Source organism: Tamandua tetradactyla, chromosome 7 (assembly GCF_023851605.1).
Source record: "Tamandua tetradactyla isolate mTamTet1 chromosome 7, mTamTet1.pri, whole genome shotgun sequence".
Taxonomy (NCBI): domain Eukaryota; kingdom Metazoa; phylum Chordata; class Mammalia; order Pilosa; family Myrmecophagidae; genus Tamandua; species Tamandua tetradactyla.
The window spans coordinates 67,023,789-67,047,333 of record NC_135333.1 but is presented as its reverse complement, the minus strand read 5'-3'; the positions used below and the strand labels follow the sequence as shown (position 1 = coordinate 67,047,333).

Sequence of the window (23,545 nt, the reverse complement as noted above, 5' to 3'; positions counted from 1 at the left end):
TACTGTAAGTATATGTAGCCTTCCCTTGCCCCCTGTGTTATCATAACTTTGCTTTGAATTATCTTGAAATTGCATCTTTTTCATCTTGGTATCCTTACTTCATAGCCTGATAAATGCTTATTAAACTGATCTGACACAAAGGTTTTTTAAAACATTAAATATTTTGCTTTATTTTGCCTAATAGGTACCTAAATAGCCCAAGATATCTGTGATTTCTCATTGTAATCAGTTCACTGGTGGCCATTCCCCCTTCCCTGTCCTCTACTCTATTCCCAACTCCCTCCATTTCTCTCATCCATAACCCCCTCACTACCATAAAACATAAATCCCTAGTTCATTTCTGCCTTCCCTTGTGCTAATCAAGATCCATGAGCCTCCATCAGACTTACTTTATTGGAGCAGTGACATCATGCAGATCAATCCAGGCCTGCGGCAGCACATCATAGCGGCACCAAAGTTTCCAGTTAAACCCATCAACTGCCAACTCATACTTTTCCAATGCAAAAGTGTCAAAATTAATGTTGTCAAACACAGGAGACACAATCACGGTGTTGTCTTCCTGAATCCGAGCCAAGATAGGCTCCGCCCTAGAAAAGGAGTGTCTGGGAAGCCCAGTTTGGATATGACAGCAAGCATCAGGAGCAAGTAGACAAAGCCACTCCAGGTACCTTGCCCTGACATTGAATACTTTCTCCATCTAGGCTGTACTAGCTGATGAGTAGGACTTTCCAGAATCAAGAGACCATCTATGGCTTCCAGGAAATCTGGGTCTACTAGCTACTGACCTAAGTAAAGAGCAGATTTGAAATTAAGATAGAAGCACCAGCTCCAGGCCATTGTAAACAAGGTCCATCACTATTCTGCCTGAATTTATGTCATCTCTTTGAGCTCCCTATTTCCAAAATGAGATTTCTTTATTTTGTAATTCTTCACATTACCCAAAGAACAGAGATCTCTTTATATCTTGCAATTTCAGTGCTGAGAAAAGCCTTAGGACACACTAAAGGGCAATCTGTTCACTTTAGAGATACGACCAAATGTCTAGTTAGGTGAAATGACTTGTACAATGTCACAAAATATTTGGCCGTCAGAACCAGGATCCAATCCATTTTTATTTGTAGCCCAGTGCTTTTTCTCTAACACTAGACTACTTTCCTTAAAAATAAAAATCTCTGTGTAAAAGAATTTTCTCTTTCGCATATTCTTTTGTTTAAGGCCTGATGTTGATTTTCCCTATTTCTACAAAATCTCACTTTGTACTCAGTAAATGTGCAGTATCTGCTTTGTCCCCTTTCCCAGAAGAAGAAACCCCACCAAAGCTTACCACCCAATGTTCACTTCAATATGAGAATCCAAAATGGCGACCACATCAGCCGTAGCAGCTTCCCAGCCAGTGTTACGTGCTTGAGCAAGACCTCTTCTCTCAGTGTGCCGTATTATTCTCAATAATCCTGGATACTTCTGGTTGTAAAGCTTAATCTGCTCATCCAAGTCTTCCTTTAGTTCCCCTGCCAACCAAATACATATCTGTAGACTTTCTAAATGCAATAATCAATGTGGTGCAGAAATTTCACATTATTATATACTCATGGTTAGGCTCTCTACAGCCTAGGCTGATCAATTCAACAGCCTAGATTGAGAAAATAAGCAATGTTTCCTCCTCACCTACCTCTCCTCTGCCTTCCAAGCTGAGGTTTAATCTTACCATTCCAAATCTCCTTTCCCTTATAGCTAGGCAATCTTAGAAAAAGCCATAGCTAACCATTAAATCCTGCTTACTCCATGCCAGGCATTGTTCTAACTGCTTTATAGGTATAGAGAAATTCTTATGAGAATGAGTAGGCCAGGCCTGGCATAACTAAGAGGTACTGATGGGCAGGCATTGCACAGAGAAAGCCTGGAACACCTTCTCTGCAGCTGAACTCTCAAGATTTTCTGGAGACATAAGCACCTGAAAAATACTGTGTTTTGTTTTAGATACACAAAATAAAACTACTAGCCTCTCAAGGACCAGTGGGGACAGAATGCCTGGACTAATCTTTTTGGCAGCTTCAAGCTAATGAGTTGATGCCCCAAATTATGCAAACAAGGTTTACTATTCTGAAACTGTTAACAGTTTTTTTCCTTTCGTCTCTCCCCTCTTTTTATATATCCTATCTCTGCCTCTATTCGTTGACTCAGCCTACCAGGTGCAATTGGCATGCAAATCAACATAAACAACATGCAGAATAACTAAATACCCATTCACTGAATTCTCAAATAACCCTATGAAGTAGGCACTACAACACCCCCATTTTAAAATGGAGAAACTAAGTCACAGAGAAGATAAGAAACTAGCTCAGGTCACATATCTAGTCAGTGGCATGCCCAGGAAATAAGCCCATGCAATCTTTAACCACCATGCCATGCTGTCTCTAGAGCAATGTAATACCTGGTTGGGTTTATCAAGGTCTCCCTGCCTCTTCTCTCCTCTCCTCTATAATCAAGGGATAAAATCTTCGCTCATTCCTCTTTCAGAAGAATAGATTTGTGAACTCTGGAGCGGTCAAAATCTGGAATCATTACCTACATGGTTAGGGCACTAAGAATTGCCCTATTTTGGCCCTTTTCCAGGGCACTCAATGTGAACTGACTCAATTTTTGAGGTGTTGAAAGCCAATGGGTCTGAGGCTTTGCTTCTAGTAGGAGTGACCTAGGGGAAGCCAAGGTGGGAAGACACTATATTCATCCTTGAACTACTTTTAAGAAGTAATCAGAGCAGCACTTTGAAGATAGCAGCTTGGTGAGGTGTGGAATTTAGTTCATTCTCCAGAACAACTAGTAAAATAGCCAGGAACAGCACAGAACAACTGCTGGGACCACATCACTGACCGGACACACAGCATTCCCCAGTCTGGACAAGCTGGACCAGCTGCAGTCCACCCAGAACCATGAGTCCCCCAAGCTGTGGAGGCCAGTGCCGCTCCCCCACAGTCTGCTTCCCAAAGGAGAAAGGAAAGAGACTACTAACAGCAAGGGGCTGAGCTCAACCAAGCTCCAATTGTGGAATTAGTTAACAAATTCTGACTACTAAAAATAGGTCCCCAGCTCAGCTAAACCTCGAATAAAAGCTAAAGTTACAATTTTTTTTGCCCCAAAACAGAAGGGGCAGGGCTGACAGAAAAAAAAAACAGAGGCTTTTTTGGATTGGACAGTACAAAATACTCAAAAAGGTCTGGACCTTAAAAAAAAAGAAAGGCCACATAGGACTTGGAGATACATAGAGCAATACCCCAATCTAAATGCTTGATTAGTGAGCCAAGGAATGGAGGGTCCTGCTCTGAAAAGGATTTTTTTTTTTTTTTGCTGTGTTTCTACTGCTTAACTGCTCTTTAGATACAACTGTAAGGCTTCTCAGGCTCCAACTGCCCCAGGCAAAAGTGGAATTAAGCTTGTCTGAGAGACAAAGAGACTGGTCAGGTGAAAGGAGGTAATTCCCTGAAGGCTGTGCCTTCCCCAGGAGAGGGGTGGGGTGTAGCTCAAGTGGAATCCTCACTCAAGGAATTCAGACCCCAAGGACTGGAAAACTGAAGCAATTAAAGCCAACAAACAATCTCTCATGTCGCAACAATGCCCCCAGCAAGAAGAGTCTGCTGAAGTTAAAGGTACCACATCACTTTATGCTGGTGGGACCCGCGGGCAGACAAGCACCACATACTGGGCAGGATAAGAAAAGCATAGAGTCTAAAGGCTTCATAGGAAAGTCTGTCAACCTGCTGTGTCTCACGCTCAGGGAAAACTGTTGCAGGTGACTCTTTCCTCCTGAGAGAGGGCCAGTCTTGTCTGGGAAAATCTGACTGGGGTCTATAATACCTAAGTAGACCCTCCTGAGGAAAAAAAAAAAAAAGGCACCATACAGGTAGGGCAAGAAACAAGAACTGAAAAATTCTGATCCTTTAAACAAAACCTATGCTAGAGGTCTAGAATAAGCTGAACTGAATGTCAAAGAACAGATACAGAACAAAGCTATCCAGCAAGAAAATCCTAGTTAAAGAGTGAAAACAATCTCCAAAATAAACTAATTAAGGAAATTAAATGCCTAGATGTCAGCAAAAAATAATGAATCATACTAAGAAAATTGAAGCTATGGCCCAGTCAAAGGAACAAATCAACAATTCAAATGAAATACAGGAGTTGAAACAATAAATTCAGGATGTTCAAACAGACATGGAAAATCTCATAAAAAATCAAATCAATGAACTGAGGGAGGATATAAAGAAAGCAATGGGCAAACAAAAAGAAGAAATCAAAAGTCTGACAAATCACAGAACTTATGGGAATGAAAGGCACAGTAGAAGAGATGAAAAAAACAATGGAAACCTACAATGTTAGATTTCAAGAGGCAGAAGATAGGATTAGTGAACTGGAGAGTGGGACATCTGAAATTTGACAAGAAAAAGAAAATATAGGGAAAAGAATAGAAAAATATGAGCAGGGACTCAGGAAATTGAATGACAACATGAAGTACATGAATATGCCTTTTGTGGATGTCCCATAAGGAGAAGAGAAGGGAAAAGGAGGAGAAAGACTAATGGAGGAAATTATCACTGAAAAATTTCCAACTCTTCCGAAAGTCTTAAAACTACAGATCCAAGAAATGCAGCATACCCCAAACAGAATAGATCCAAATAGACATACTCCAAGACACTTACTAATCAGAATGTCAGGTGTCAAGGAAAAAGAGAGAACTTTGAAAGCAGCAAGAGAAAAGCAATCCATCACTTACAAGGGAAGCCCAATAAGGCTATGTGTAGATTTCTCAGCAGAAACCATGGAGGCAAGAAGACAGTGACATGGTATATAAAAGTTTCTACAAGAGAAAAACTGCTAACCAAGGATTCCATATCCAGCAAAATTGTCCTTCAAAAATGAGGGGGAAATTAAAAGGTTTTCGGATAAAAAGTCACTGAGAGAATTTGTGACTAAGGGATTGGCTCGGCAAGAAATACTAAAGGGAGTGCTAGAGACAGATAGGAAAAGACAGGAGATGGAGTTCTGGAGAAGAATGTAGAAATGAAGACTATTTGTAATGGTAGAAAGAGGAAAAATAGATATGACATATAAAATCCCAAAGGCAAAATGGTAGAAGAAAGTACAGCTCCTACAGTAATAACACTAAATGGTAATGGATTAAACTCCCCAATCAAAAGACATAGACTGTCAGAGTGGATTAAAAAACAGGACCCATCCATATGGTGTCTACAGGAGACGCACTTTAGATCCAAGAACAAAAACAGGGTGAAAGTGAAAGGTTGGGAAAAGATGTTTCATGCAAAAAGCAATCAGAAGAGAGCAGCAGTAGCTATACTAATATCCAATAAATTAGACTTCAAATGTAAAACAATTAAAAGAGACAATGAAGGACACTATGTATCAATACAAGGAATAATTCTACAAGAAAACATTACAATCATAAACATTTATGTACCAAGCCAGAGTGCTCAAAAATACATGAGGCAAACATTGAAAAAAGAAATAGACAACATCTACCATAATAGGTGGAGACTTCAATTCCCTGCTCTCATCAATGGACAGAACATCTAGATAGAGGATAAATAAGAAAAGAGACAATTTGAATAATACAATAAATGAACCAGACTTAACAGACATTTATAGAACTTACACCCCACAAAAGCAGGATACACCTTTTTCTCAAGTGCTTATGGATCATTCACAAGCATAGACCATATGTTGGGTCACAAAGCAAGTCTCAATAAATTTAAAAAGATTGAAATCATACAAAACATTTTCTTGAATCATAAAGGAATAAAGTGGGAAAGCAATAACAGGCAGAGGGCCAGAAAAATCACAAATATATGGAGGCTCAACAACACATGCTTAAACAACCAGTGGGTCAAAGAAGAAATTACAAGAGAAATCCATAAATATCTTGAGGCAAATGAAAATGAAAACACAACATAGCAAAATACATGGGATGCAGCAAAGGCAGTGGTAAGAGGGAAATTTATTGCTCTAAATGCCTATATCAAAAAAGAAGAAGGAGCAAAAATCAAGGAATTAACTGTTCATTTGGAAGAACTAGAGAAAGAACTAATCCCAAAGCAAGCAAAAGGAAAGAAATAACAAAGATTAGAGCAGAAATAAATGAAATTGAGAACATGAAAACAATCAAGAAAACCAGAAGTTGGTTCTATGAGAAAATCAATAAAATTGGTGGACCCTTAACAAGGCTGACAAAAAGAAGAGAGAGGATGCAAATAAATAAAATCAGAAATGGAAGAGGAGACATAACCACTGATTCCACAGAACTAAAGGAAGTAATGAGAGGATACCATGACCAACTTTATATTAAATAAACTAGACAATGTAGATGAAATGGACAACTTCTTAGAATGTCATGAGCAACCAATATTGACTTGAGAAGAAACAGATGACCTCAACAAACTAATCACAAGTAAAGAAATTGAATCAGTCATTAAAAAGTTCCCAAAAAAGCAAAGTCCAGGACCAGATGGTTTCACATGGGAATTCTACCAAACATTCAAGAAAGAATTAGTACCAATCCTGCTCAAACTCTTCAAAAAAATTGAAGAGGAGGGAAGGCTACCTAACTCATTCTGTGAAGTCAAAATCACCCTCATGCCAAAGTCAAAGATACTACAAGAAAAGAAAATTACAAAGCAATCTCTCTAATGAATATAGATGCAAAAGTCCTCAACAAAATTCTTGCAAATCAAATCCAGCAGCACATTAAAAGAATTATACGCCATGACCAAGTAGGATTGATCCCAGGTATGCAAGGATGGTTCAACATAAGAAAATCAATTAATGTAATACTCCGTACAACAAATCAAAGCAGAAACACCACATGATCATCTCATTTGATACAGAAAAGGTATTTGAAAAAATTCAACATCCTTTCTTGTTGAAAACACTTCAAAGGATAGGCATAGAAGGGAACTTCCTCAACATGATAAGGGGAATATATGAAAAACCCACAGCTAACATCATCCTAAATAGGGGAAAACTGAATGCTTTCCCCCTAAGATCAGGAACAAGACAAGTATGTCCGCTGCCACCATTGTTATTTAACATTGGATTGGAAGTTCTAGCCAGAACAATTAGACAAGAAAAAGAAATACAAGGCATCGAAATTGGAGAGGAAGAGTAAAACTCTCATTGTTTGCAGATGATATGACACTTTTTGTTAAACCCCCCCAAAAAATCCATAGCAAAACTATCAGAGCTAATAAATTAGTACAGCAAAATAGCAGGTTACAAGATCAGCACTCAAAAATATGTAGTGTTTCTATACAGTATTAATGAGCAAACTGATAGGGAAATCAAGATAATATCAAAAAATTCCATTTACAATTGCAACCAACAGAATAAAACATTTAGGAATTAATTTAACTAAGGATACAAAAGACCTACACAAAGAAAACTAAAAGAAATTGCTAAAAGAAATCACAGAAGACCTAAGTAAATGGAAGGGCATACTGTGTTCCTTGAGTGGAAGACTACATATAGTTAAAATGTCAATTCTTCCTAAATTAACTTATAGATTCAATGCAATACCAATTAAAATCCCCAAAACTTACTTTGCAGAAATAGAAAAACCAATAACCAAATTCATTTGGAAGGGCAGGGTGCCCCAAATAGCTAAAAATATCCTGAGAAAGAAAAATGAAGTCGGAGGTCTCATACTTTCTGATTTCAAGGTGTTTTACAAAGCTACAGTAGTCAAAACTGCATGGTACTGGCATAAAGATAGATATACTGACCAATGGAATGTAGTAGAGTGTTCAGATATAGACCCTCTCATCTATGGACAATTGCTCTTTGATAAGGCAGTCAAGCCAACTCACCTGGGACACAACAGTCTCTTCAATAAATGATGCTTGGAAAACTGGATATCCACATGCAAAAGAATGAAAAAGGATCCATATCTCACACCCTATACAAAAATTAACTCAAAATTGATCAAAGACCTAAATATTAGATCTAAGACCATAAAATTTTTAGAAGAAAATGTAGGGAAATATAAAACTTGTAATAGGAAGTGGTTTCCTACATCTTATACCCAAGGACGAACATTGAAGAAAGAAATAGATCAATGGGAACTCCTCAAAATTAAACACTTCTGTGCATCAAAGAACTTTGTCAAGAAAGTACACAGCCTACACAATGGGAGACAATATTTGGAAACATCACATCAGATAAAGGTCTAGTATACAGAATATATAAAGAGTGTGCCAGTTTGAACCTGTGGTAGACCCCAGAAAAGTCATGACTTTTAATCCTCATTCAATATTGCCAGGTGGGAACATTTTGATTGTTTCCATGAAGATGTGACCCACCCAATTGTGGGTGGTAACTTTTGATTAGCTGATTTCCATAGGAGGTGTGTCTCCACCCACTGAAGGTGGAGTTGCTTACTGGAAGAGGAAACACTTTGGAGAGAGTCCTTTTTGGTAGAGCTACAAGAAAACCAGCAGATGCCACCATGTTTACCATGTGCCCTTCCAGCTGAGAGAGAAACATTGAACATCATCAGCCTTCTAGAACCAAGGTATCTTTCCCTGGATGCCTTAAGTTGAACATTACATAGACCTGTTTTAATTGGGACATTTTCTCAGCCTTAGAACTGTAAAGTAGCAACTCACTAAATTCCCCTTTTTCTAAAAATTTTTATTTATTAATTTAAAAAAATTAACAAACAAACAAAACATTAAGATATCATTCCATTCTACATATATAATCAGTAATTCTTAATATCACATAGTTGCATATTCATTATTTCTTAGAACATTTGCATCGATTTAGAAAAAGAAATAAAAAGACAACAGAAAAATAAAACGAAAACAGAAAAAAAAGATTATACATACCATACCCCTTACCTCTCACTTTCATTGATCACTAGCATTTCAAACTAAATTTATTTTAACATTTGTTCCCCTTATTATTTATTTTTATTCCATATATTCTACTCGTCTGTTGACAATGTAGATAAAAAGAACATCAGACACAAGGTTTTCACAATCACACAGTCACACTGTGAAAGCTATATCATTGTTCAATCATCATCAAGAAACATGGTTCCTGGAACACAGCCCTACATTTTCAGGCAGTTCCCTCCAGTCTCTCCACTACATCTTGAACAACAAGGTGATATCTACTTAATGCGTTAAGAATAACCTCCAGATTACCTCTCCACTCTGTTTGGAATCTCTCAGCCACTGACACTTTGTCTCATTTCACTTTTCCCCCTTTTGGTGGAGAAGGTTCTCTCAATCCCTTGATGTTAATTCTCAGCTCATTCTAGGGTTTTTCTCAATCCCTTCATGCGGAGTCTCAGCCCATTCCAGGATCTCTGTCCCACGTTGCCAGGAAGGTCCACACTCCTGGGAGTCATGTCCCACATAGACAGAGGGAGGGTGGTAAGTTTGCTTGTTGTGTTGGCTGGAGAGAGAGGCCACATCTGAGCAACAAAAGAGGCTCTCTTGGGAGTGACTCTTAGGCCTAAATTTTAAGTAGACTTGACCTATCCTTTGTGGGGTTAAGTTTCATATGAACAAACCCCAAGACTGGGGGCTTAGCCTATAGCTTTGGTTATCCCAACTGCTTGTGAGAATATCAAGAATTCAACTTGGGGACGTTGCATTTCTCCCCGCTCTCACCATTCCCTGAAGGGTGCTTTGCAAATACTTTTCCACTCACTGATCGAATCACTCTAGGATTCATCAAGGCATCACTCTGGACAAATCAACAAAATCTCATGTCTTACCCAAGATTCCAAGTACTTATGGTGTTCAATCAAAATATCTACATAAGTTATATTAGGAAATGCACTAGTCAAAATATAAATTTTGTAACATTTTTTGCTTTAGTCTCACACATAAGGTGACATTTAAAAATACTAATTACCATCTATTTTCAGCACCCTGCAGTAACGACGTTCCTTTGTTCTTCCTCATGCAAAAGCATTTTTAAAATTTGTACATTGTACATTTCACTATTATTATCCACTCTAGGCATTCCTAGATTATACCATCTCGATCTTTAACATCTATCTTTCTTTCTGATTTCATTTATGCCCCCAGCCCTCCTCCCTCTATCATTCTCATATGCAGCTTTCTTCAGTGTTTTAACATAATTATATTACACTTAGGTAGTATTGTGCTATTCATTTCTGAGTTTTTTTTATCCAGTCCTGTTGCATAGTATGTATCCCTTCAGCTCCAATTACCCAATATCTTACCCTATTTCTATATCCTGATGGTCTCTGTTACCAACGACATATTCCAAGTTTATTCACTAATGTCAGTTCATATCAGTGAGACCATACAGTATTTGTCCTTTAGTTTTTGGCTAGTCTCACTCAGTATAATGTTCTCAAGGTCCATCCATGTTGTTACATACTTCATAAGTTTATTCTGTCTTACAGCTGCATAATATTCCATACCACAGTTTGTTTAGCCACTCGTCTGTTGATGGACATTTTGGCTGTTTCCATCTCTTTGCAATTGTAAATAATGCTGCTATAAACACTGGTGCGCAAGTGTCCGTTTGTGTCTTTGCCCTTATGTCCTCTGAGTAGATACCTAGCAGTGGTATTGCTGGGTCATATGGCAATTCTATATTCAGCTTTTTGAGGAACCGCCAAACTGCCTTCCACAGCGGTTGCACCATTTGACATTCCCACCAACAGTGAATAAGTGTGCCTCTTTCTCCACATCCTCTCCAGCACTTGTCATTTTCTGTTTTGTTGATAGTGGCCATTCTGGTGGGTGTGGGATGATATCTCATTGTGGTTTTGATTTTCATTTCTCTAATGGCCAGGGACGTTGAACATCTCTTCATGTGCCTTTTGGCCATTTGTATTTCCTCTTCTGAGAAGTGTCTGTTCAAGTCTTTTTCCCATTTTGTAATTGGATTGGTTGTCTTTTTGTTGTTGAGTTGAACAATCTGTTTATAAATTCTGGATACTAGACCTTTATCTGATATGTCATTTCCAAATATTGTCTCCCATTGTGTAGGCTGTCTTTCTACTTTCTTGATGAAGTTCTTTGATGCACAAAAGTGTGTAATTTTGAGGAGTTCGCATTTATTTATTTATTTTTTCAGTGCTCATGCTTTGGGTGTAAGGTCTATAAAACCGCCTCCAATTATAAGATTTATGAGATATTTCCCTACATTTTAAATTTCCCTTTTAAAAAGCCATTCCATTTCTGGTATATTGCATTCTGGCAGTTAGCAAACTAGAACAGATTTTGGTACTGGGAGTGGGGTGCTGCTGCAGTTTGCAAATACCAAACATGTTGAAATAGCTTTTTAAATGGATAAGGGGAAGATTTTGAAGAAGTTGTAAGGCACTTCATAGAGAAGGCCTAGAATGCTTTGACGAGACTGTTGGTAGAAATATGGACTCTAAGGATACCTCTGACCAGGCTTTAGACAGAGATAAGGCACATGCTATTGCAGACTGGGAAGAAAGCAAGCCTTGTCTTGAAAGTGCAGATAATCTGGCAAAGTTGACTAGTGGCTTTGGCTGGAAGGCAGATTTTAAAAGCCAGAAACTTGGATATTTATCAGAAGAGATCTCCAAATTAAATGTCAAAAGGGCAGCCTGATTTCTCCTCACAGCTTATAGTGAAATGCGGACAGGAGAGAGATAAGCTGAAAACTGAACTCTTGAGTAAAAAGAAACTAGAAATTGATGTTCTGGAAAATTCTGGGCTTCCAGGAAGAGAGACCCCAGAGAATAGTGCCCCACATGAGGTCTTGACCAAATGTGAAACCATTCAGCCATTTCAGAGAAAGCCAGGATTGGACATGGAGTTATCCAGAAAGGATCTATGGAAGCTCCTTATCTCTGATGGGCATGATCCAAGGCTACTGCATAGAAAGCCAATGAGAGTGCTATGGGACCTGTATAAACAGAGCCGCTGCCAGTCTGGACTGGGGGGTTCAGAGAAGGGACACATTGGAGGAAAAATAACTTCACAGGCAAAACCATGGAGGCTGAAGTCTGAAGTCAAGATATCCACATGCAAAAGAATGAAAGCAGACCCACCCAAGCCCATGAAGAGGGTGAGTTTGCCCCAAAGGCAGAGGATGAGCCTTCCACCTCGTTGCAGTGGAAGAGTCATGCCACCTCAGGCCTTGGAGAAGGTGAAGCACATTCCTTGGGGTTTGGAGAGAGCCTGGCTGCCACCACATGGAGGGGTTGAGCGTGTGCCCAGGAGATGGCAGAGAGCCTGGGTGTGGCCCCAATGCTTGGAGAGGGTGGAGCCGAGAGAAAGGTGGTCTCCCCAATGTCCCCCAAGGTTGTATTTGGAGAGAGGCAGGCCTCTGTGTAGCCCTTTGGAAGGGGTGGGACTGCCACTTTCTAAAGCCCTTAGGATAAATGACTCTCAGACTTTGAAATCTAATGGACTTTGCCCTGCAGGTTTTCGAAACTGTATAGGTCCAGTGACCCCTGTGTTCCTTCCTCCCTATGGAAATGTTTATATGTATCCTACGAATGTTCCTCCTTTATATGTGGGCAGCAAATAACTTGTTATGAGTTTTCAAAGGTCCAGAGCAAATGGAGATAATTTTGCCTTAGGATAGACCATGCCTGTAACTGACTTGAGATTTTATACTGTCTCTAATTTTGTACTTCATTTGCATTGCTACCAAAAGGTTTAAGGTTTTCTGATATTGTTATGGAATGACTGTATTTTGCATTTGGAAAAAGCATGTCTTTTGGGGGTCCAAAGGGTGGAATGTGCTGGCTTTTCTGTGGTGGACCCCAGAAAAGCCATGCCCTTTAATCCTCATTCAGTACTGCTGGGTGGGAACATTTTGATTGTTTCCATGAAGATGTTACCTACCTAATTGTGGGTGGTAACTTTTGATTAGATGGTTTCCATGGAGGTGTGTCTCTACCCACTGAAGGTGGAGTTGCTTACTGGAATCCTTTAAAAGAGAAAACACTTTGAAGAGAGTCCTTTTTTGGTAGAGCCACGAGAAAGCCAGCAGATGCCATGTTCACCATGTGCCCTTCCAGCTGAGAGAGAAACGTTGAACATCATCGGCCTTCTTGAACCAAGGTATCTTTTCTGGATGCCTTAAATTGGACATTTCCATAGACCTGTTTTAATCGGGACATTTTCTCAGCCTTAGAACTGTAAACTAGCAACTCATCAAATTCCCCTTTTTAAAAGCCATTCCATTTCTGGTATATTGCATTCTGGCAGCTAGCAAACCAGAACAAAGAGATTGTTCAACTCAACAGCAAATGGACAAACAACCCAATTACAAAATGGCAAAAGAAATGAACAGACACTTCTCAGAAGAGGAAATGCAAATGGCTAAAAAGCACATGAAAAGATGCTCAACTTCCCTGGCTATAGGGAAATGCAAATCAAAACCAAAATGAGATATCACCTCACACCCACTAGAATGGCCATTATCAGTAACACAGAAAACGACAAGTGCTGGAGAGGATGCGGAAAAAGAGGCACACTTATTTGCTGTTGGTGGGAATGTAAAATATACAACCACTATGGAAGGCAGTTTGGCAGTTCCTCAGGAAGTTAAATATAGAATTGCCATATGATCCAGCAATACCACTGCTAAGTATCTATTCAGAGGATATGAGGGCAAGGACATAAACGGACATTTGCACACCAATGTTTATAGCAGCATTATTTATCCTTGTCAAGAGGTGGAAACAGCCCAAATGTCCATCAGCACATGAGTGGCTAAACAAGCTGTGATATATACATACAATAGAATATTAAGGAACTGTACGACAGAATAAAGTCATGAATTATGTAACAACGTAGATGGACCTTGAGGACATTATGCTGAGTGAGATTCGCCAGAAACAAAAGGACACGTACTGTATGGTCTCACTGATATGAACTAATATTAATGAATGAACTTGGAGAATTTCAACTAAGAACTGAGGTCATCAGGAGATAGAAATAGGGTAGATATTGGGTAATTACAGCTGAAGGGATACAGATTGTGCAGAGGGACTGATTGTAAAAATTCAGAAATAGATAGCACAATACTAGCTGATTGTAGCACAATAATGTAAGTACACTGAATGTGAGAATGATGGAAGAGGGCTGGAGGCACATACGAAACCAGAAGGAAAGATAGACAGTAAAGACTGTGATGGTATAATCTAGGAATGCCTAGAGTGTACAATGATAGTGACTAACTGTACAAAGTAAAAAATGTTTTTGCATGAAGAAGAAGAAAGGAATGTCAGTGCTGCAGGGTGTTGAAAATAGATGGTCATTCATATTTTAAAACTTCAACTTCTGTGTGAGACTAAAGCAAAAAATGTTTACTTAGTACAAAATTTGTATTTTGACTAACGCATTTCTTTATAAAACTTATATGCACAGGTTAATTGAACACTATAAGTATATGGAAACTTGAATAGGACAGGAGATTTTGTAGGTTTGCCCAGTGTGATGCCCCATTAAATCCCAGAGTGATTTAAACAGTGAATAAAGAAGTATTTGCAAAGTCCTCTTGGAGGAATGGTGATAAAGGGGGAAAACTCAACTTCCCCATTTGGAGAATTCCTGACATTCTCACAAGCAGTGGGGACAACCAAATCAATAGACCAAGCCCTCAATCTTGGAATTTGTTCATATGAAACTTATCCCTGCAAAGAATAGGTTAAGCATACTTAAAATTAAGCCTAAGAGTCACCCCCCAGAGAATTTTTTTGATTGCTCAGATCTGGCCTATCTCTCTCTCAGCCAACATGGCAAACAAACTCACCACCCTTCCCCTCTCTACTTGGGGCATGACTCCCAGGGGTGTAAACCTCCTTGGCAACGTGGGACAGAAATTGTAGAATGAGCTGGGACTCAGCACCAAGGAATTGAGAAAACCTTCTTGACCAAAAGGGGGAAGAGAGAAATGAGACAAAATAAAGTATCAGTGGCTGACAAATTTCAAACAGAGTGGAGAGGTTACCCTGGAGGTTATTCCTATGCATAATAAAGATACCCGCTTTTTAGTGTAAGTATATTAGAGAGGCTAGAGGGAAGTGCCTGAAACTGTAGAGCTATGTTCCAGCAGCCATGTTTCTTGAAGATGATTATATAATGATATCGCTTTCGCAGTGTGGCTGTGTGTGAAAACCTTGTGTCTGATGCTCTTTTTATGTATGATGTGGACAGATGGGAAAAAACATGGATTAATAATAAATGTGTAATAGGGGGAACAAATGTTAAAATAAACTGAGTAGATTGAAATACTAGTGATCAATGAAAGGGAGTGGTAAGGGGTATAGAAAAAAAACAGGGGGAACAAAGTTAAAATATATTGGGTAGATGAAATGCTACTGGTCATTGGGGGGTAGGGGGTATGGTATGTATGCGTTTGCTTTTTTTTTCTTTTTATTTCTTTTTCTGGAGTGATGCAAATGTTCTAAGAAATTATCATGGTGATGAATATACAATATGTGATGATATTGTGAGCCATTGATTATACACCAAGTATGGAATGTTCATATGTTAACAGTGTCTGTGTTTGGATGTGGTTGTGTTTTGTCAATATACATACATATATATATATATATATGAGTAATCAGAAGGGATTGCCATAAGTCCTAGATATCTAGACTCAAATTAAGGCTCTATCACAACCAAATTCTGTGTTACTTTCTATTATGGGAGTCTCTGTTTCCTCAATTTACAGAGAAGGACTGGACAATCTGCCAGTATCCTTCCAACTTCAAAATTCCGTGAGCCACAGCTGCTGAGTCACCCCCTCATAAATAATGTCTGTAGTTCAATATGAGAATTAAAGACCCTTCAGTGTATATTCTAAAATAAACCTATGTTCCCTTCCCAGCCTTACTCTCCCACTGATCCCCTCCCCAACCCCTTTATTCTAGGCTGGCAAGTTCAGGGTACTTCTGACTTCTGCACCTTTCCTCACACCATTCTTCTCTCCAATCCGTCCTTATGCCAACCCTACCCCCACTGAAGTATTTCCCAATATTCTCTCCCTTTTCAAATCTCACCAATACTTCAAGTGCTCACTCAAGGCCCCTTCCTCCAGGAAGCCTCCCTAGATCATCTCAGTCCCCTCAATGGGTCCCATCATCTAAAAGGAACTTCTTGAAATTTCTGACATCCTCTTCCATGCACAGTGCCAGGCACATGGTAGAAACTCAATAAATAATTGCTAATTGTGGAATTTGCTAAAAATTGTGAAGAAAATATCAAGTCTTATATACACTGGTATCATTTCTGAAAAGCTTATATTAGTTCTTTGCTACTTGAAATATTTAACCTGAATGCAAATGAAACTTCACATCTAAGGAAAGAAAGGATGGGGAAGCAATTCCAATATCAGGTTGTGGCATTGCAACAGCACTACAAGTGATATCACAGTAAATAAGAGTAATAGCCTAGCTAACATTTATTAGGAGCAAATCCCAAACAGAGGAATTCCCATGTATTATTTAAGTCTTGTAATGATCCTATGAGCGTTATTTCCCCCATGTTACAGATGAGGAAAATGAGCCATGAAGTAGTTGAGTGACTTGTCACCAAAGTCACATGGATAGTAAGTTTCTCTTAGAATATTCGTGGTAGAGACTTCCAATTATTTTGCTCCATTTGAAGTAAAGTAGATTTTCGAGTTATGCTCAGTGTGGGCCCAATCTAGCTAGCGCTTCAATGATTAATGAGAGAGAAGTTGATTTCTGTTCCAGTGATGCCAATCAAAGCTAGTCTAACAGTTCCCTCTTCTGGGGCCACCCAAACAAATCATCCCTAAGGAAAAAAAAAATCGGTTCTGGATCCAAGTGAGAGGGATTCGGCCAGACAGTGGCACAGTTTGGAACAATAGTGAGCTTTGTTTGACACAGTGTCTACCCTACATTGGTGACCTTTATCTTTTGACTATTGTTTCATAGGAAGAAGTCTTGAATTAACTCTTATCTCCCCACCATGGAACACAGAATTACAGAACCACCGATTCATTGAGCTGGAAAAACCTCTGAGGGTTTTTCCAGCTCAACCATTTCATTTGCCCCATGAAGTAGCTGAGGCCCAGAGAGACGAGATGACTTGACCTTAGGGTCATCGCATAGAGCCCAGGAGTGCAGAGCGTATGTGAGAATCTCTTTCTAATCAAGCTCCTATTTCTTATTGGCAAAACCAAATGTACAACTTGATATCAGTTTCCAGGCCCACAAATGAGTGAAGTCAATCATTCTCTTTTCTTCTGTTTCCAATAGAATTTTGCTGTAGGACTCATACATTCTTAATTTTTGTGCAATGACATTGGAACAACTAGAGAGGAAGCTGTTTGAAAGATGGAGAGAAATATTGTTAGTATCTGGAAATCCAAAAAAGAAAGCCTTAAAGGTCATTTTGGTTGTCTTTCTCTTTCTCTTCTCAGGTCAAACTGCCCTTAACTTGAGGCTGTAATAACCTGCCCTGTATTTATAGGTCCTCAAGAGGGAACATATTCTGCCTTCCTCAGGCAACTGCTTCACAACCCTGTCAGGAAGTTCTTCCATATGGCTAGCTTAAATCTCTGATGTTATGACTTAATTCTAATAATGAAACTAATAGCCAATTCTTGCTGAGATGTTACTGTGTATTAAAAGCCCTTCAGAATCCAAGCATTATCCTAATATATATAGTGGTTAGAGCTAGAGCTCTGGAATTAGAAGTGTAAGGTCAAATCTTAGTTCTATCACTTACCAGCTGTGTAATACTGAACAAATTTCTTGGCTAATGTATGCCTTAGTTTTTTGCACCTGTGAAATGGGGAAAAAGTGATACCTTTGTCACAGGGTTGTTGTAATGACTAAAATAGCGAATGCATGTAAGAGTTTAGAACAAATGGTATTAGCTGCCATTTTTATTGCCTTTCTCACCATAATCCAGTGAGACAGTCATTATTATTATCAACATCTGTACTTTGCAGATAAAAAAATGGGTGCATGCAGAAGTTAAGTCACGCATGGTCATAGAGGTTATAAGGGAGGAGCAGGGATTATGAACTCAGAAACTGTGGGCCCAGGTCCACACTTCCCCACTTCTTCATGTGTCCTCCTTGAGTAGACTAGAAAATGGGACAAGAGACACTGCCACTGTGAAGAGTCTTGATACCCAGAGCCCTCCTTTCTCCAGTAGTAATTCCCCAGGGTGTTTTTCTCATAGGGAGAATTTCCAAATCCCTTCTTGGTATCTGATATTCTACTTTAGACCCCACTCACCCCCTCACATCTTGCTCCTGGTGCATGGAAAGAGGTGGTCTTGGAGTCATAGAGTCCTGGTTCTGACTCCCATCTCTGCCATTGATTGGCATGTGACTTGGGCACACCCTGGGATCTCTCTGTGTCTTCATTTCCTCATCTGTGTCATTGAGATCACAATCATTTGTCTTGAGTTTTGTGAAAATTAAACGTGCCCAGAACAAATAGGTCCTCCATAAATAATCCTTTCTCTTCCCTACATGAAAAACCCAAGATGCCTTAAACTTTGAGCCAAAACCCTTTCCACCCTAGTGCAGTCTATCAATGGTGGTTTTTTGCTGTTATTCCTTGATCAAGTTGCTCACCATTTGAGCTGAAATCATCCACCAAGATGATCTCCTTCAGTACACGAGACGGTGTCCGGTCAATGATGCTGGTGATGGCCCGAAGTATGATGGACAGAGCTTCATCCAAGAATATGAGAATGACACCGAGGGATGGGAGTTGTGAAGAATACATCTTCTGAAGACACCTATAAGAGGCATTTATTTATAACTGTACTTCTATTATTTTTAATTGCTTAAAGACAACAACCGAATCTTCCCCTTCTGTTCATATATCAGTCAACCCACCAACTCCCCAAATGCATTAGAGAGGAAAACCCTCTCAGTTGCTTATCACACCAGATTATATTTGCTAATGCATAAAAGGTGCTTAGAACAAATGGTGTTTATTATCTCATCTCTCACTGTACAGATTTTATATTGCTTGTAAAAATTATTCTGCTACAGGGAAAAAAAGCCATTTCTCTTGATTAATCTGGTAGATGCTTCACATACCCCAGAGGGATTCCCATTCTTTGCCCCTGACCCAAATTAATCTCTTTGACAGAGCCCTTCTTTCTGTCATTGCTGTCACTCATTCCCTGTGTTCTCAGAACCTTTAGTCATTTTTGACACACCCCTCTACTTCACCCCTATAGTGACAGGGTAAACTGTCTGGAGAATTGTGCTGGACACACACTTATTTTTTGCATCAGCCTACTTTTATTAAATGCTTACCTTATGCTAGGTACTGGTTACGCTTTTATTCTTTAAGAGATCCCAATACTCTCTCCCTCCCACATTACTATTCACCCCTGCAATGCCCTGAATCCTCCCACTCTCCCACCCCTGCCAGAGGAGGGTGCACCTCATGATTGTCTTCCCTGAGTCAGAGAACTCTCTATACTCCACTCAGATTTATTAGAGACTTCCATTGAGAGCCTTGACCTAATATTATTTGTTGGTGGCTCATACCTCAAAACTCAAACTAGAGGTTATCAAGCAGGATAGGCTATCAGCAATTTAAACTCTCCTTTAGTCCTCTACCTGAGGAGCAATCAGCCCAGATGGCAGAACTTACTGCACTTAGTAGAGCTGGTCAATTAGCCAAAGTTAGAGCGTAAGCCTATATATACAGAGAGAGAGATGCATTTAGAGTAGTACATGACTTGGGGATGCTTTGGAAACAAAAGAGGTTTCTCACCACTGCTGGAAGCCTAATTTAAAAATGAACTTTTATATGTTTTACTCCTAAAACAATAGCCACTATAAAGATAGAGCCCATGTAAAAACGAGATAATGTGGAAGCTAAAGGAAATGTTCTAGCAGATCATTATGCCAAACAAGCTGCCTCAACCACAGTTATGATCCTATCTAAACCCTCGTAGGATAAAGCCCTGGAGGGATCCAAAGGGACCATTATAAAAAGTCAATGATTAACCTCTGATTTTAAAGTGGAAAAAATATCGTTGTACCCTTCATCCAAATAATCTCTGGCATTCTCAAGAGAGCCATTTGTTAGCACCAGACAATTTCGAATGGATATTAACTAAATGTCTCTGTGAATCTACTCATCATGGAATAAATAAATTGCTTACTGTATCAATTCAACATTTGTGGGAATCTTTTAAAAAGACAGCTAGAAAAAAAAAGACAGCTGAGGTTATTTTCAAATCATGTGTCACTTGTTCATAACATATTCCTGGAAAAGCTGTAAAGATGAGACATGGCAGGAACCAAAGCTTCAAGGGCTCTTTGAACACCTTCAGATGGATTTTATCGAGGGTCCATCCTCCATGGGATTTGAATATGCTTTAGTTATTGCTATCTATTTCCAAAATGGGTTGAAGCATTTCCTTGCTGAAAAACTATAGCCTTTATAACCTGGGGAATCCCAACTTTTATATCAAGTGATGGAGGCACATACTTTACCAGAACGATTATAGAAGAACTCTGAGATATGACCCCTTTCTCAAAAACTACCCTATCTTTACCATCCACAATCTTCTGGAAAGATGAAAGAACCAGTGGTATCCTGAAATTAAAATCAGCAAAACTTTCAAAAACGCTTGAACCCCCTTGGCCAAAGGTACTCCCACTAACTCTTATGACCAATCAGTACCCCCTCTCAGGAATACATTGGCTATCTCTCTATAAATGGATAACTGGGAGGCCCATGCATTAGGGATTTGATACCACACTCTGTCTACACAGTGAAATACTGCAAGGGGGACTTCCGGAGAAGATGGCGGCTTAGTAAGACGCGTGGGTCTTAGTTCCTCCTCCAGAACAGCTACTAGGAAAGTAGAAACCATACAGAACAGCTCCCGGAGCCACGACAGAGACCAAGAAGACAGCGTAACCTTTTCTGGAACGGCTGACTGGCTGGGAGAACCCGCTCCGGTGAGATCGCCAAGGAGCGCGGGCTTCCCCGGGCCAGGGCGGCAGGCGGCCGGAGTCCCTCCCTCCCTCCTTCCCGGGCCAGCTGGGAGAATTGGACAGGCGGTTCCCTCAAGCCGTGGCGGCTGGTGCCCCCCCCCCACGCACGGCCCCCCAGACCAGCTGGGAGAATTGGATCGGAGATCCCCAAGCTGTGGAGAACGGCGACCGGGGTCCCTTTCAAACACGTGGCTTCCCGGTCCGGCTGGGAACAGTGGATAGGCACTCTCCCAAGCCGCGGCGGCTGGAGCGCCACCGCCAAGCTTGGTGCCCCGGGCAGGCTGGGAAATTTGGACAGGCGCTCCCCCAAGCCGTGGAGGCTGGTGACCCTCCCCGCGTGCGGATCCGGGGGCCAGCTGAGAGATTTGGATTGGCACTCCCCCAAGCCGCTTCAGCTGGTGACCCCCCCCTAAAGCGAGAGTTTTCCAAAGTTAAAGGAGCCACAGCATCTTTTACTGGAGGGACCCGCAGAAAGATGAGCTCCACGAGCGCCACCTACTGGGCAGGATAAGAAAAACAGAGCCCAGTGATTTCACAGAAAAATCTTTCAACCAGCTGGGTCCCACACCCAGGGAAATCTGATTAAATGCCCAGACGCCAGCAGAAGATAACAGATCACGCTCAGAAAATCGAAGATATGGCCCAGTCAAAGGAACAAACCAATAGTTCAAATGAGATACAGGAGCTGAGACAACTAATGCTGAATATACGAACAGAAATGGAAAACCTCTTCAAAAACCAAATCGATAAATTGAGGGACGACATGAAGAAGACATGGGCTGAACAAAAAGAAGAAATAGAAAAACTGAAAAAAAATCACAGAACTTACGGGAGTGAAGGACAAAGTAGAAAAGATGGAAAAAACAATGGATACCTACAATGGTAGATTTAAAGAGACAGAAGATAGAATTAGTGAACTGGAGGATGGAACATCTGAACTCCAAAAAGAAACAGAAACTATAGGGAAAGGAATGGAAAAACTCGAACAGGGGATCAGGGAACTAAATGACAATATGAAGCGCACAAATATACATGTTATGAGTGTCCCAGAAGGAGAAGAGAAGGGAAAAGGAGGAGAAAAACTAAGGAAGAAATTATCACTGAAAATTTCCAAACTCTTATGAAAGACCTAAAATTACAGATCCAAGAAGTGCAGCGCACCCCAAAGAGAATAGACCCAAATAGGCGTTCTCCAAGACACTTACTAGTTAGAATGTCAGAGGTCAAAGAGAAAGAGAGGATCTTGAAAGTAGCAAGAGAAAAACAATCCATCACATACAAGGGAAACCCAATAAGACTATGTGTAGATTTCTCAGCAGAAACCATGGAAGCTAGAAGACAGTGGGATGATATATTTAAATTACTAAAAGAGAAAAACCGCCAACCAAGACTCCTATATCCAGCAAAATTGTCCTTCAAAAATGAGGGAGAAATTAAAACATTCTCAGACAAAAAGTCACTGAGAGAATTTGTGACCAAGAGACCAGCTCTGCAAGAAATACTAAAGGGAGCACTAGAGTCAGAACCGAAAAGACAGAAGTCAGAGGTATGGAGAAGAGTGTAGAAAGAAGGAAAGTCAGATATGATATATATAATACAAAAGGCAAAATGACAGAGGAAAATATTATCCAAACAGTAATAACACTAAATGTTAATGGACTGAATTCCCCAATCAAAAGACATAGACTGGCAGAATGGATTAAAAAACAGGATCCTTCTATATGCTGTCTACAGGAAACACATCTTAGACCCAAAGATAAACATAGGTTGAAAGTGAAAGGTTGGGAAAAGATATTTCACGCAAATAACAACCAGAAAACAGCAGGAGTAGCTATACTAATATACAACAAATTAGACTTCAAATGTAAAACAGTTAAAAGAGACAAAGAAGGACACTATCTACTAATAAAAGAAACAATTCAACAAGAAGACATAACAATCATAAATATTTATGCACCAAACCAGAATGCCCCAAAATACATGAGGAATACACTGCAAACACTGAAAAGGGAAATAGACACATATACCATAATAGTTGGAGACTTCAATTCACCACTCTCATCAATGGACAGAACATCTAGACAGAGGATCAATAAAGAAACAGAGAATCTGAATATTACTATAAATGAGCTAGACTTAACAGACATTTATAGGACATTACATCCCATAACAGCAGGATACACATTTTTCTCAAGTGCCCATGGATCATTCTCAAAGATAGACCATATGCTGGGTCACAAAGCAAGTCTTAACAAATCTAAAAAGATTGAAATCATACACAACACTTTCTCGGATCATAAAGGAATAAAGTTGGAAATCAATAATAGGCGGAGTGCCAGAAAATTCACAAATACGTGGAGGCTCAACAACACACTCTTAAACAACAAGTGGGTCAAAGAAGAAATTGCAAGAGAAATTAGTAAATACCTCGAGGCGAATGAAAATGAAAACACAACATATCAAAACTTATGGGACGCAGCAAAGGCAGTGCTAAGAGGAAAATTTATTGCCCTAAATGCCTATATCAGAAAAGAAGAAAATGCAA

The 23,545-nt window shown here is 39.8% G+C and overlaps 1 protein-coding gene across 4 annotated transcripts in view; it reads right to left on the bottom strand.

Moving 5' to 3' along the window:
• Positions 1–23,545, bottom strand: part of GALNT8 (polypeptide N-acetylgalactosaminyltransferase 8) — a 77,542-nt gene that overhangs the window by 42,458 nt on the left and 11,539 nt on the right. For all 4 annotated transcript variants that reach the window (XM_077169766.1, XM_077169764.1, XM_077169767.1 and 1 more), the window contains exons 3-5: positions 18,604–18,770; positions 1,325–1,508; positions 390–587 (exon numbers count right to left, since the gene is read on the bottom strand). In XM_077169766.1, the coding sequence (XP_077025881.1) occupies positions 390–587; positions 1,325–1,508; positions 18,604–18,770 (549 nt within the window). The remainder of the gene's footprint in view (positions 1–389; positions 588–1,324; positions 1,509–18,603; positions 18,771–23,545) is intronic.